The 16325-nt window shown below is 34.2% G+C and overlaps 2 protein-coding genes across 2 annotated transcripts; one reads left to right on the top strand and one right to left on the bottom strand.

The window, feature by feature from the left end:
* Positions 1-1766: 1766 nt before the first annotated feature.
* LOC114318190 (Ribosomal protein S5 family protein) lies at positions 1767-9481 on the top strand. The gene is made up of 8 exons (XM_028265050.2): positions 1767-2566; positions 6009-6535; positions 8228-8278; positions 8366-8473; positions 8602-8697; positions 8804-8902; positions 8987-9046; positions 9156-9481. The coding sequence occupies exons 1-8, from the start codon at positions 2047-2049 to the stop codon at positions 9219-9221; spliced, it is 1527 nt and encodes a 508-aa protein (XP_028120851.2). The 5' UTR covers positions 1767-2046; the 3' UTR covers positions 9222-9481.
* Positions 9482-11851: 2370 nt separating this feature from the next.
* Positions 11852-14590, bottom strand: LOC114318189 (ATP-dependent Clp protease proteolytic subunit 4, chloroplastic). The gene is given in 3 exon segments (XM_028265049.2): positions 11852-11987; positions 11990-12366; positions 14130-14590. Coding segments are annotated over 3 exon segments (927 nt in total). The 5' UTR covers positions 14576-14590; the 3' UTR covers positions 11852-11883.
* Positions 14591-16325: the final 1735 nt, after the last annotated feature.

Genomic DNA, 16325 nt, shown 5'->3' with positions numbered 1-16325 from the left:
TATATATAATAACACTTATTTAAAAAGTGTGATTAAAAAGTAGTAATGAATATATAATCACATTTTAATTAGAAGATGTGATTAAAAAATATATAAATAATCACACTTTAATTAGAAGGTGTGATTAAAAAATATATATATATATAATCGCACTTATTTAAAAAGTGTGATTAAAAAATAATAGTGTACATATAATTACACTTTAATTAGAAGGTGTGATTAAAAACTATATAAGTAATCACACTTTAATTAGAATGTGTGACTAAAAAATATATATCTAATTACACTTATTTAAAAAGTGTGATTAAAAAGTAGTAGTGTATATATAATCGTACTTTAATTAGAATGTGTGATTAAAAAAAAATATATATATATATAATTACACTTAATTGAAAAGTGACATAAAAAATGAATATTATCACACTCAATCAAATTATTAAATTAAGTGTGATTAAAATATCAATCTAATTTTTTTTTATCACACTTCTAATAAAAGCGAGATATTTTTTTTGTCAAAGTGTGATCTTTAACTATTTTTGTACTAGTGATCCCATCATCTCACCACGGTAGGGGTGGTCGCGGATCGATTTTGGAGGGTTCGGTTTACGGTTTGTATCCGCGCGCATGTCTGCGGTTTTGGACAAATTGAATCTACAACCGTCCGCAGTGCGCGTTGCGGTTTATGCGGATAAGGTTCGCAGATATGTGAGCGGTTGCAGGTAATTTGCGGCTTGAACTTTTTTCTTTAAAAGGCAAAACTTGGGCATGTTTTTCTCCATTACTTTAGAACATCAATAATTAATGAATTAAAATTTATAAAATTAAAAATACAACAATTATGAGTATATATTATGTATGTATATATAGATTTTCAATTTCTCTAAGGCAATGAAAAAAATAAGCGAAATGAAATTATATAAACATATATACAAATAGAGTGAACTTTCCCTAATACTACTTCAACATACAATTGTGTTTTTTTGCATTTAGAAGGTAAATAGAATAGTATTAAACAATAATAAAAAAGAAAAAGAAAAGAAAAAATATTGGAATAGATACTTTATTATAAAGAAATATTCATTTACACCAGCATCAATAATAAAATAAAGAAACACTAATAATTGGGAGTTCTAAATTAAGAACTCTAATGGTTCTAATTAGTGTGTTGGTCTCATGTGATGTAATGTTTTGGCTTTGGTTTATTTTGTTTTGTTTTTTTGATTTTTCACATCATTAGTGCTCTTTTAGAGCTCATAAATTAGAGGGATGTATCATTTCTCATTAAAAACATAGATCTCTTCTCATCTAAGATGTTGAGCTCAGTTTTGTCAAATTGAATATTCTGCCTAGGAATTAAATTTGCACCAACATCAACGATTAAAGCAAATCCCAAGTTTAAAAAAAAAAATGTTTAGTATGGACAAATGCTGACGGGTACAGGTGAAACCCACAATCCATTTGCAATCCACAGTGATAGAATAATTTAAATCACACCTAATTTTAGGGGTGGTTTAGAATAATCTAAATAAGTGTACTTTTTAAATTTTTATAAAATATAAATTGGGTATAAGTTAGATTTGAAATAATATAACAAAGAGATGATATAACTTATATAAAATAATAACTTTTTAACTTTTTAAAATTATGACAAACAAAACCTTATCTTATACATGAAACCGTCTATTTATATCCTATTCAAATTAAATTAGACAATTTTACGCCATCATCACCCTAACCATAATTCGCCGCCCCTCCACATCCGTCCCACCACCACTACAGAACATAAAAAAATATTTTGTGCAAGAATTTTTTTTTTCCATGGAAAATATTTTACGTTAAAAATGTTTCCCTAGTAAGCGTGTTTGGTTGGTTCATAAACCCAAACCCTAAACCCTCCGTCCATCTGCGTTGTTCGGTGGCACCCTTACGAGTTCCGAACCCTTCACCCTCCTTCAGTTCCAGAGGGCATTTCCATTTCCATTATTCGATGAATCAAACTCAAACTCAAAATCAATATCAATAACTACCATTGTCTTCATCATCACAATGATGTTGATGAGAAAATCGCATTCATCAATAGCATGGTCTCGTGTCATTCTCAACCAACTACGATCGACTCTCCCAGGAGAATCCCCAATCTCCACCAACACTTCACCACCCCACCACTCTTCCGATTTTCCCACCACCCAACTCCGCCGCAGATTTCGTTTTCCGGCGGAAAATCGATCCTTTTCCTCCGCCAGAACGATCCAAGAGCTTCTCGCCGATGTGGAGAGGTCAAAGCACAAGGAAAGAGAAGAGAAGAAAAGGATCGGCTTAGACGCTGCAGACATTGATGCCGAAGACGAAGAGGATTACATGGGTGTGGGACCGTTGATCGAGAAGCTTGAGAAGGAGAAGCTGAAGAATTCTGGGGCTGATCAACTCAATATGTACGAAGAGCCTACTGATTCGGAGAGTGAAGACGATGAGAGGTTCAGTCCTGAGGATATCAAGAAACGAGCCCAAGTGTTTGAGAAAAAGTTTAAGAGACACGAAGAGCTTCTCAAAAACTTCACCGAGGCAGGTATGTACCCCCAACAGTTCAATTTTTTGTGAATTTTCAGTTTATGGTAGTTTCTGTTTGCACTTACAGCACAAATAACTAATAGGTAGTACAGATAAACAATGATGAACAACTGGGAAAAGCGTGAAATACGGAATCATAAAATGGGTAACAATATATAAAGAAATGTGATTGGAATAAACAATGGTAATGAGAAACTGGCCTGTGATTGTGAGAAATTGAGGCGTGTGATTACAGTCTTAAAAGTCACTTGTCCAAGAGAGTGAGGCAACTTCGGAATGGAGAGAGAGGGAGAGGGAGAGTGAACACAGAGCTTTAGTATTGTGTACAGTATAAACAATTATCACGAAAACCATATTCTAAGATCACATTATCAAATTTAATGTATCATTGTCTAGGGTCTTGCTTAAGACCATATAAGGATTTTACTATCCTATAAACCTTGTGTTCTTGACCATTTACCACAAAAGCCTCAAGTTGTTCTATATAGATCTCATCATCTACGTTACTAATGTTCGAGAATGCAATCTTTGCATTCATTTGATGTATTACAAGATTACAAATTGATGTTAAGGCTATTAGGGTCTTAATGGTGACAATGGTAGACACATATGAATATGTATCAACATAATGAATCCCTTTCTTTTGAGTAAATCGTTTAGCCACCAAGTTGACCTTGTACTTAACAATACTTCCATCATAATTTAACTTCTTATTAAAAATCCACTTACATCCAATAGCCTTATACCTATGTGGCAAACCTACTATCTCTCAAGTATTGTTTTGCATAATTGATTCTCTCTCGCTATTTACAGTCTCCTTTTAACAGAAGTGCATCTGTAGAGATTTCAAGAGAAACATGAAATCTATTGGCACTATTATTTTGGGTAGATTCTAAGGAAATAGTGTCTACAAATCTTGGACCTTGTTTTTTTCCTCTTAGGTTCTTGTACACCTTAGCTAAACACCCCCACAACCCCACACTCTCAAGATACTAAGATTATGAGCTCACTTCTTCCGAATTTCATAAGGAGTCTTATTATTTCTCTTCTTAATTACTTTATATAGGACAAAAGCAATTGCTTCCCCCCACAAATTCTTAGGTAAACTAGAATTGGACAACATTGCATTAGATTCTATTCTTTCTTCTGGTGACTTCATTAGATTGGGGCAAATGGGGTGGTATTACCGTATTTATTATCCCATCCTCTTCACAATAAGATGTAAGATCAGTAAGGGTATACTCTCCTCTATCAGAACTAAGAATTTTCTTCTTATTCTCTAATTGATTTTCACCTTGATGTTGTGCACCTTAAACTTGTTAAACACCTCATCTTTCATTTTAACAATAAAGGGATTAGTCACATAACAATACCTCAAACAATCATCAATAAACTTTACAAAGTATTAATTTTCAGCGTTAGTAGGTGGCCTAGATGAGTCACATATATCACTATGGATTAACTCTAAAAGTTGAGCATCCGTATCCACACTATTGTTAGCTTTTCTAGTGTATTTTTGGCTTGAACATAAATCTCACATTTATGCGTAAAAATCCACTTGACACTTATTAAGAAGATCAAAATCCATTATCTTTTTTATTTTTTATAGATTGATATGACCTAATCTTCCATGCCTTACATTACAAGATTGAACATTCAAAATTGGAGAAGAAATCTTATTAAATTCCAAAGTAATATCCAATTTAAATAAACCATAAAAGACATCATTTCCCACTAAAAATATAATTCTTGGTTAGTAAAACTCAATTGGACTCCAAGACAACCTTATAACCTTGTTGTGCTAGACTAGATTCCACCTAACTTTAGGAACATGGCACACTCCTCTTAAGGATCATTGTCATCCTTATTTCTACATTTCCAATTTCATTCACTCATGGGGTTCAATTATTTTCTAAGGCTACACTTTCTCTAGTTGATTCTTGATAAGTTTTAAAAAGTTTACGATCAAACCAAACATATATATTAGTTCTCGAGTCTTTCTATCAACTCTTATTTTGATAAGTAAAATTCTATAAAGGTGAACTATACCTTAATGATGGTTTATCTTGATTCTCCTCTAGCACATTCACTTGGGCCCTTGGATTTCTTCAATTTCGTGTTGGCTTAGTCTTCTTGAAGTAGCAATCCTCTGTTTAGAGGGATTCCTCTTTTTTGATTGCAACAGATTGGGTGTCAATTTGTGATATATAGGCGGTGTTTGGGAAGGCCTGGGGTAGGCTATTTTAGCCTCAAGTTTGAAAAAATCCTTTTAGCCTTGAACAGTAACTGAACCATTGATTTATATTTTAAAAAAAAAAATGTAGCTTGGCAGCCTACATTCAATGGCACTGCACTGCAGCCTACCACTGTCACCATTCCGGCTGTCCCACTGATAATAAATTACACTTATGCCCCTTTACATCAATTTTGAAAAAAGTGGGATTAGGGACAAATTTGTCATTTCAACCTCAAACATCATTTCACACACATTTTTCAATACAACAATTCAAATTAAAATTCATTCCGTCTTTCCAAATACAAAAACTAAAATAGCCTACTAAAATAGCCAAAAAGCCTAAAAAATAGCCATTTCCCAAACACCCACATAGTGTTATCTTGTCTTGGTGGTTGTTTTTTTTTTTTTGGATTTTCGTCTTCTTTCACTGTTTTGTCTTATTTATTTTATTTCTTCTTTGTAGAGGAAATTTCATCCTCGCCTCTTTCTGGCTTCATTTCTTAATAAAATTTTGTTGTTGCTGATAAAAAAAGTAGCAATCTTTGGCAACATTATTAGTTCTTCCACAAACAAAGCAAGGCTCGACTCTTCTCCCTAAACCCTTGGGTTTGTCTTTATTTTGAAATAGGTTTTCCTTTAGCTAACACTGATTTTGTTTAATTTTTATGCTCAGTGGCTTTAGATTGTTAGCTCCTACAACTAGCTCCAAGATTCAACCCAATATGCTCACAACCTTCCTCTTCTGGTGTTCACGCCCAACGGATAAGAACGAACTCACGAACTAAAATTGTCCAAAATATAGTAAAGGAACAGAGGAGAGAGTGAGGGAATTTTAGAGAGAGTGCATAGAGCTTCAGTACAGTATATGGGAGTGTTTTTTCATTGTTGAAAACTGAGCATAAGGCTGGGTATTTATAGGAGTATATAGGTGGCCGGTGTGCACAACACCAAACCTCTTTTGTCCAATCAAGTAAACCCTAGAATGTGGGTGTATATGAACCCAAAAAAATTTCTCCTCTTTTATTATGAGACGAGAAGCTTTTGGAACTTTTGAAAAGCTGAAAGTTTCTTCCACTTTCTGCTTTTTGATTTCGTGAAAAACTAGTGCAACATGTGTAAGTAGAATTTGATATCTGATTATTATTAGTTGTTTCCATGTAGTCCATTTTCTTAATGAATTTGTTGTATCTACAATTTTTGGCAGAGACGCTGGATGATGCTTTCAAATGGATGAACAAAATTGACAAGTTTGAGCAAAAACATTTGCAGCTACGCCCAGAGTATCGAGTCATTGGCGAGTTGATGAACCGCATGAAAGAATCCACTGGCAAGGATAGATTTCTTCTCCAACAAAAACTAAATAGGGCCATAAGGTTAGTAGAGTGGAAGGAAGCTTATGATCCGAACAATCCCGCCAATTATGGGGTCGTTCATCATGAACAAATGGGAGCCTCTGCTGATCTTTTGGAAAATGCTGGATTTGAAAAGGAAAAACAAATGATACAAGGGGGATTGGATGAAGATGATGATGAGGAGTTTGATGACATGAAAGAGAGGGATGATATACTGTTAGAGAAGCTGAATGCTATTGACAAGAAACTTGAAGAGAAGCTAGCAGAGTTGGATCATACATTTGGAAGGAAGGGAAAGGTTTTGGAAGAGGAGATTAGAGATCTAGCTGAGGAGAGGAACTCATTGACAGAGAAGAAGAGAAGACCTCTTTACAGGAAAGTAAGTATATGTATCATCCTTTTGTGTTTGCATTCTTTTCTTGATTTAGCATGTGTGCCTTTTATGTCTTTATCCTCTGGTGAACTAACCTGAAATCATTGAAATTTTGTCTTTCTTATAATGCCTTTTTTGTTATCTTTCTATCCTTTATCTTTCCTCCTCCTAATTGGCCATTTAATTTGAAAAATAGTATAACATGGAATGTTGACGAATTTTTTTTTTTTTTTTTCATAACTTCTTTGATAAGTAAAATAAATTATTATTTTCATTTAATAATTTCTCTTGCTTGCGTTAATTGATTCTTATGGTTCTAGGATTTTCCAATTTAGACATATTGAATGATTGTGAGGGATGAGTTGCAGCTTTTAAATATACGTTCTTTCCTTTCACCATTGTTGCTGATGTTCTTTGTGGGATTTGCTCTAATGCACATCTAACCAAAGGTTCTTCATGGTAAAAATAATGTTTTAAGTCCCTCATTTTAATTTGTCAGTTGTTTGATAACCCATTAAGTACTTTAACTTTTTACTTTTATAAATAAATAAATAAATAAAAGAAATGTTGCTTAAAAGTTTTCATTGGGTATGGGAACTAAACTCCCAAGGTGTATGCTTGGAAAAGAAGGAAAAGGAGGAACATCCATGTAGGCCATCGTCATATAAAAATACAATGCCTTTGGGAGGAGATTAAGTTGTCTAGGTTGGCTAATAGATGGACCATTGATCAGACAAATCCTCAATTGCCACTAGAGGAGCTTATGTGGGAGTAGAGGCTTGGCCAGGTGTAGGGGAGTATGCCAAAGGGGATGCAGTGTGACAAGGGGTGGGTGAGCTGATTGCAGTTGAATGCTCATCCTTGGTAGTTTCTAGATTTTGTGTTAATGGCGTGGATAGAATAGGACAAATGGAAAGAAGGTCCTAAGTGGGTGATGAAGAAGTAGATATATTCATGTTTCTTGTGAGGGGTATGAGGATGTGATGAGGGTGTTTGGAGATATTGAGAGAAGGTGGAGATCACAGATGTGGGTGGGTGTGTTGGAGAAAAAGAAGGGGAACAATTTTGAATCAAGGAAGGAGATGGAGTTGTGGAATCTGTCTCGTATTGTGAATTATGAAGCCATAAGTAGGTGGGGGTGGGAGTAAAAATATATGTATATATATATATTTGGGTAGGCAGAAGTGGGTGGGAGTAGTAAACTTTAAATAATATATCAACAAATCTAAGTTTAATATCAATAACCTATTTCCATATTTTATTTTTTTTGGGTAAGCATATGATATATTTCCATCTTTGACGCAGATGTCTATCTTTCATAGTGCTATATCTCCTGTGATTTTGTTGTAGATTGTTTCAAAGCTGTAATTTATTTGGCAATTGCTCATGTTGTGATGCATAACCTGTGATATTTGTTTTCAATGTTAATGTTATTTATATATGTATGTATTATATGGTAACTTACCTAGCAACTTTGGCAAAAGTCTTGGACCCACTGAAAGTTTTTTCTGGTGCTACTACTAATGGAACTACACATCATCTTTATTTCAGCAACAATCTGTGGTCGTGCATTTTCATTGCCCTTGTTCTGGTGTGCCCATCGTTTTTGTTTAATTGTTGTTTTGTGTATGCAGATGCTTTTGCATTTTTCCATCAAATTTATATTTTAATTCACATTGTCTTTAAACAATGGCGCAGGGTTTTGATGTGAAACTAATTGATGTTAACCGAACTTGTAAAGTTACTAAGGTATTGCTGCCTCTTTTTGCATTTTTTTTTTTTTAATCTTTTATATGAACTACTTTATAACTTTTGTTTACATCTGATATGTGGTAGGGAGGACAAGTGGTCAAGTACACTGCTATGTTGGCTTGCGGGAACTACCAAGGTGTAGTTGGTTTTGCAAAAGCAAAAGGTCCAGCTGTTCCTGTTGCCCTTCAGAAGGTATCTTGTGGATTCTTTTGCTTGAAAGTCATTTCTCAAGGCCGCACGTATGGACACTATTTATCCATCAGTATATGTTGTGTGTCATGTTTTGTATTCCATTTAACTGATGGATTTTATTCAACCAGGCATATGAGAAATGTTTTCAGAACCTTCATTATGTGGAACGACACGAAGAGCATACAATTGCACATGCAGTTCAAACTTCATACAAGAAAACCAAGGTTCCTAACCATTCTATTAGTTTCTTCTAATTTTGTTTATTTACATGTGCATAACTGTTCTCTCTGTGCATATGATTTTGCTTGGACTTGTTTATGTGCATTTCAGCTGTATCTTTGGCCTGCTCCAACTACGACGGGGATGAAAGCAGGCAGAACGGTCCAAACTATTCTACATTTAGCTGGTTTTAAAAATGTGAAGTCTAAGGTAATAATAATCTGCTAAATTGAAATTTTGTTAGAAAAATTCCTAATAATCTGGGTTGTAATTTTTACATCAAATCTCTTCTAGGTTGTTGGATCGAGGAATCCTCATAACACCGTTAAGGCTGTTTTTAAGGCGTTAAATGCGGTAAGATGTTTTGCTCATAAATTAAAGCCTCTTTTGTTTTTTGTTCGTTCTTATGTTCATTTTTCTTAATTATCTTTCTTGTGTACTGCTTTTGTTTTACTTGTTTCAGATTGAAACTCCCAAAGATGTACAAGAGAAGTTTGGCCGGACTGTTGTTGAGTCATACCTGCTATGATAGGTATGTATTACCAATTCTTGGATCTGAAGCACAAGGGTTGCCCTAGTGGTAGTGGTGGTTGTACCTTGCTCATGTGTTTGGGTTCAAACCACAGCGTCTTTCCCAAAATGAGAAAATATTTTTCTTTTCTTGTTCTTCCCAAAATGAGAACTCTTGAATTTAGGAGAGGATTATAAATATTGTCTTGAAAGTAAAATTGTCTTTTCGACATTTGTAGTGCCTATTTTAAACTTATTGAGTAACATTTTTGTTTTCTATTTTCTGCTTTTGACTTGAAAGTTGAAACGAGAATAAATGCTTTTGTTGTTGAAAAATGGCAGCAATTTTCAAAATTTTGGGGCAAAAAGGAGGAAAAATACAAAAAATGTGATGTTTGAATTCAAAATTTCATTCCCTCCCCGCTCATGTTTGATTGGGTATTGTTATTATGATGTTTTGATAGGTAAAAAAGTAAAGCAAATGTGAGAGAGATATAAGGGTGATTTCTTTTTCTTCATTTGTAATTTAAAGAGCATTCTCGGTATTGTAAATATAACCAACTAGTTTGTTTCTTACCAAATTTCACTACTTTTGGTGAGAAATGAATGGGGCAAAATAGAAAGGTCTCTTTCTTATTATTTTTCACATAGTTTATAAACTAAACATAAGAAAGAATTTTATTTTATTTTGTCATTTCTCACCAAACGAAGAATTAGTAAATGGAATGACAGGGACGGGGACTCCATACTTGTATAGTTCTAATTTTGCTTTTAAACAAAAATTAACTTCGTTATATGTAGACTTAACTGTAGTAATTAGAGTCCCGTTACACGGTCCTTAATTATACTTATCTAGATGAATTTTAATATATTACATAAATAAATATTTAAATTATTATTATTGGAAAATAATTTTTTTTTTTAAAGTGGTCCCACGCACGACGTTTTCTAAAATTGAATTGCAATGTGATTATTAAATTTAATAGATTGTGTTATGTTAGTTAATTTATGTGATCTGATTGGTTGCCTATATTATTATCATTATTGGATTGTGATTTCCAATTTTTTATGGTATGATTGAATTTCAACCTTTGGCTTCTAACCAAGTTTTTATTATTTATTATTGATTATTAATCCTATTATTATAAAACTTAATATTTATGTATTTTGTAACCCATTTACTAAACGACCTTAAGAGCTGAAATACCCCTCCCAAGCCTTTGGAAAAATAGGGCTGGGCTGGGCTAGGTGGGTCAGCGAAATACCTCTGACTTTTGGACTAAATAGCATTGCTGTCCAAATTTGTAAAATAAAAATAGGCTCAGTAATGAATTTTATTTGACAACACGTGCTATATAATTTCATCACTATAATTTCCTGTCAAACCATCATTCCAGGATTTGCAATCTGATACATCCAAATGCCTCACATAGCAATATTGAGAGAGATCAAAATCTTTCAAACAATCTGTTTTTCATAAATGGAAACAAGAGAATCATAAAACATCTCAACCGTGACTCCGCTATAGTTTGGTTCAGGTCCAGCCCAGTCGCAATGGAACCCCCAATACCTGCTGGGACATGGGATGAAAAAAGATGAACAATCTGCTGATGCCAAGCCTGGACTCAAGCCTGATAAAGAAAATTTGTAGGAGGAAGGAAAAAGAAAAGAAAAAAAAAACTGTTAATTTGAAGTTTCCTTAATCATCATGCACATCACTCGCAACACTGAAGAAAGAAGAAAACATCAAGAATTTTCCATGACAAGCATACACATTACTAAAATTTAACATTATAATACATGACAATGCTCATACAAGAGGACTTTAACAAACACAAAATGTACTTTGTTCATCAATTCGAATCTGAATGGGCAGAATTTATTTGTTTTCTCCTTTTTCTTTTCTTCGACCCCCCACCCCGGTAACAAGCAAATGCAGAAAGAGCATCGAACAGTTTTTTTGGTCTCCTGTTGAGCTTAATTGGAGCTGTACAATAATTCCGTGCTTAGAAAAGAAAATTCTTAAACCTTCAAGTTCCTATACAGTGTTTTTTTGCCAAATTGAGTTAAAATTTTAGGTTTTCCCACAGGCAGCTGATGAATGAGAACAAAAATAAAAATTTCAAGCTATCTTAAAAAAAATTACACTATTTTTAGGCCTTTGTTGAAAGCAAGTTTAATCATATTTCCAGTGGCGTTGGCAAATATGATATCATTGCGTGTTTTGGTTTTCAGTTAACATTTCTTTCCAAAGAGTTTCAAAAGTTACAAACTCTTAATGTAGCCCTCGACTTTTTCCCCCTTGCCACTCAACGAAATCATGGACTTGAAGTCAGGTTGCAAGTTATTTATCAGCAATGATTGACCCTTTTCTCATTTCCTTTTCCTCTTTCTTGGGTATGACTAGTTTTGATTCACAATTATGTTAGTAATTGCAAAATCAATCTGACCAAATTCCAAGTCAAATGCGACGCAAGGCAACAATGCATGTAACCCAAACAACCCCATAAGCTCATTTTGATATTTACAATTACAATTATTACCATTGCATTTGAACAAAAAATGGCTTTCCTGCTCTAATTTCCAAATTCTGGATTTTAACTTAGTAGATTATACACCAAACACTGGGCACTCTGAGCATAAATAATTCTAAAAATGACATACCTGTATTAATAGTCTGTCTAATATATCTCATCATCGGGGATATCAGGAGTCAAAAATTTCCTCGGGTCTTTGCTGATTTCCTCATAATTGAGTGTAGATTTCACCCTTTCTGGCACGGGATAAGTGGAATAATACTATCTCTATCAATAACACCATCAATTATTCCATATTCAACTGCTTCAATAGGAGACATGTAGCGATCCCTATCAATGTCTTTCTGCACTTGCTCAAATGGGCGACCAGTGCAAGTTGATATTATTTTTGTGACATTATCCTTGTTATGCATGATTTCCCGGGCTTGGATTTCAACATCTATCGCTTGTCCACTTGCACCTCCAAGAGGTTGATGTATCATTATCTGTGTGTTGGGCATTGCAAGGCGCTTGCCTTTGGTGCCACCACCAAGGATTATGGAAGCTGTTGATGCTGAAATGCCCAGTGCAACTGTGGAAGCATCAGCCCTCACAAGCTTTATGACATCATAGATAGCCATTGTAGCACTGATAATGAAACAGGCAACGCAAATTAACAAAGGAGAACAGAAAGCTGTGGTGCAACCACGAATTCAGTTTATCTAGCATGGCACAAAATTTCAAAGAAGAAGACAATCAGTTAAACTATTAAATATATACAGCCCATCAAATGGCTTGCAACTGGCATGGTCATTCTTCATTTACTTTGTAACACTAAGAGCATCTTCAACAGCGAACCAAATTTTTCACCAAATTTAAGTAAAAAGAAGCCAATTTCTCAATCTGATATGGCTTGCTCCAACCGTGCATCAAAAGGAAAGTGGTCAACCGGTTGGTTGACCGTCCGGTCGACCGGTAAGTCTAATTTTTTTTTTATAAATTTTTTTTGAACCGTTTGAACCAGTAATTTGAACCATTTAAATCAGTTCGCAGGCCAATTTTTGCATGAGCCGGTCAACCGTAGTGTAAAATTTTCACAAATTTCTATTTTAACGGCTATGCACAGTGAATTGGTGAAAGGAGCAAGCCGTCTTCAGTTTGGTGAAATTTTTGATGTTTTTTCAATTTGATACCAATTTGCTGAAATCATTAGAGCTCCAAAAAGTGATTTTTTCACCAAATTTCAAATTTGATGCAAGGTTTGATAAACCGTTGGAGATGGCCTAAGGCGCTGTTTGGGAAGTTGGGTTTTTGGTTTTTTTTTTTTTTGTTTTTTTTCACTAGAAGACAAATTGGTTACAAAACCAAAAAAAAAAACAAATCCAAACAAAATATCACATCGAACCCCAAAATCATTTCACTTTTTCTCTCACAAACATCACATCCAACCACAAAAAAACCCAACTATCTTTCCAAACAAAAAAAAAAAATTTCTCTAATAATATCATACAACTAAAAAAACCTACAAAAAAACCCACTTCCCAAACACCCACTAAGTCCATCACAACTTCTCATTTCTACAAATAAATTTGGGGTGCTGCTACCAGCATCCCAATTTTTTGTTTGGACCTGACTCAATTTTTTTTTTTTTTTTACAATTTTATCTGATCATGGAATTCTGAGTTTGCCTCCATCCCTAACCTCCCAAACCTTAACAATAATCCTTTCCCACTCTACCCGGCTGCCACCCCCAACTCCGGTAACCAGCACCAGTTCCTCATCAACCAGCCTCCCCCAGCTTCAGCTGCCACTCTACCTCAGACATCCTCCCTCAGCCCCTTCCCTCCTCTGCACACACCCAGCCTCGTGATTGCCTACCACCCAACCCCCCTTCTTCCAGCCCCCTTATTCATATAGCTTAAATTTAGATCTAATAGTGTATAAATGGATTTCAAGATTAAATTTGATAACTTTGTCGCCATGGATTTAAAATAACAATGCACAAGTAATTATTTCAAATCCTTTATTTGAAGGTTCTAGTTCTACAAGAATTCTAATAAAACACTTAAAACTCTATCTCTATTTATCTTCCCCTCTAGTTTCTCAACACACCCACAATATCATAATCATAATCTCCTATATTTTTATAAAATTCAACATAAATCCCTTCATTGAAATCCATCCATTCATCCAAACAGACCCTCAATCAATTTTTAGTCATTTATAAGCCGTATCATGAATTTGTAGATGTATATTGAAAATTTTCTCAAATTTAGCAAGTATTCACACATATAGACACCAACAACATTAAATTACATAAAATTCAAGCTCAAAACATGGAGAAAAAATAAATGTAATGAATCGTTCAAAGCAGAGCTAATAATGTGTATTATATATATACATGTACATACCTGAGAGACCCACCAGGCGAATTGATGCAAAGCCTGATATCTTTAGATGGGTCTTGAGCATCCAACAAAAGCAACTGACTGATGATAGCATCGGCAACAAAATCATCGATTTGGTTGCCCAATAAGACGATCCTCTCCTTCAGCAAAAGCCCCATGGCATCGGACGCGGCGCCTCTCATCGCCGTCGCAGGAGTCTGCGGAGCCCACAAATGCAGAGAGTGGTTGAGTTGTTTGAGCTCGAACCCTAGCGAATCGCCGAATTTGGTTTTGGGATTATTGGGTGTTTGTTGAGAAGCGAGTGAGCATTTCGAAGATGGTGAAGTATAGGGTCGGAAAGAGAGAGTTAGGGTTTTAGAGAGAGAGTTGGGGTTTTAGAGAGAAGACAAGGAGGGGGGTGATGATAGAGAGTTGGAAGAGAGAGGAGAAGAGATGGTGAGGAGGTCCATTGTCAAGTGACTGCGAAGCACATAGAGATAGAGAGAGAGAGAGAGAGAGAGATGTGGGGGTTTATGCAAAGGTTTGGGGTTATGAGGCAAATCACTATTTACAAAATTATTTCTCAAAAATGCAACCTAGGTTGTTTTGACCTTTGAAAAACATTTTTTTGTTTGGATTTATTACATTTTCTATTTTTGAAATATGCTTAATTGTTGACTTAATCCTAAATTATTGGTTGAGTCTATTAAAATTTTAAAATATATAAAGTAAATCTCTCAATTATCGATTGAGTTATTACTTCCTTAAAGTATATAAATTAAAATTTATTTAATTATGAAATTATGTATATCAAATCTATTAAATTCATAAAGTATTGAATTTTTTTCTTTTTTAGAACGGGTAACATCAAACTCAAAACAAAGACTCAGAAGAAATAAGAAAACACAAAGCTGGTGGAACTTGTTTGGCAAGTTGATTTGTGGTTAAAATAGTCATAAAAGATAAAATAGACTAATTTAGCTATAACAAACAAAACATTACATTCAACCTATAATCATTACACTATTCTTTCAAAAAAAAATTTAAAAATCAAAAAATCTTTCCTAAACTAAATTTTTTAATCCAAACTAAAATAATCAAAAAAATTAAAAAGGTAAAAAGCTAACACACTTCTCAAACGGAGACTAAATAGTTAAGTCAAACAATGTAACCACCATCCTAACCAAACGGTGTGCCACCTTATTCCTAGTCATTTGGTGTGAGTAATGCAAAGCCGCCAAAATACACCACACTTCTCAGAGGCCTCTAGCAGTATGTGTGCCAAAGGAGAAAAAGTAAACTCACCTGTTTGAAGGGCCTTTATGATCGTAAGAGTGCCTTCAAGGTGGACAGGACATCCCTCAATCCTAAATCCGTTGCAAAAGCCATCGCCCACGAGAGCGCAAACGCCTCTGCCCCATCAGCCTCAGTCCAACACAAAATCTTCTCTGATGAAGATGCAAACCCCTCCTACATGATCCCGAGCATCGATACCGACCCCAATCATTTATTTTTATGGTGAATTTCCTTTTATGACAACAATGAGGGTAGTATTTTCTTACTTATTTTCTATAATGGTAACTTATTTATTTTTATATAATATTATACGTCGAATTTCATTTATAATTTCTAATTGATTGTCTTTAAATTTTTTGTTAAGCTTATTTTATAGTTAATAATTTATTATTTTATTCTATTATTATTTGTAGTAAAGTATTAGTATTATTTAAATTAGGCTCTGCTAAGAATGGTGAAGGTAGATGCAGCCATTTAAATCTTTGTGCTATCTACTGCTGTTATTCATTGTAGTAAATCCAAGCCATTCGGCCTTGCCATCTTCTGTTCACAACCAACCATCCACAAAAAAACTTGCATCCCTGGAAACCCACACTATTAGGAACGAAATCTATACTATATTACTATATATATTAAGCAAAAGAATGTTTTTAACCCCAAGTCTTGTGGGAGTTCCAATCTCCCAATCTAAATTTCTTAATTTTTTGATTTAAAAAAAAAAATCTTATCATTTATTAATTTCTCCAAACTCCCAAGTCTTACCATCATAATAACACTTCAATGCATTAAGAACAAGCATAAAAAAATTCTTTGAAATCCAACGAATTCCTTGAAAAGTCCCAACACATATGATTATTATCCCTCATAATAACATTTTAATACATTAAGAACAAGTATAAAAAAAATTTCTTGAAAAATCTAGCA

The sequence above is a fragment of the Camellia sinensis genome, chromosome 11 (assembly GCF_055761805.1).
Source record: "Camellia sinensis isolate YWXY chromosome 11, ASM5576180v1, whole genome shotgun sequence".
NCBI classification, from domain to species: Eukaryota; Viridiplantae; Streptophyta; class Magnoliopsida; order Ericales; family Theaceae; genus Camellia; species Camellia sinensis.
This window is presented reverse-complemented; position numbering and strand designations above follow the sequence as displayed.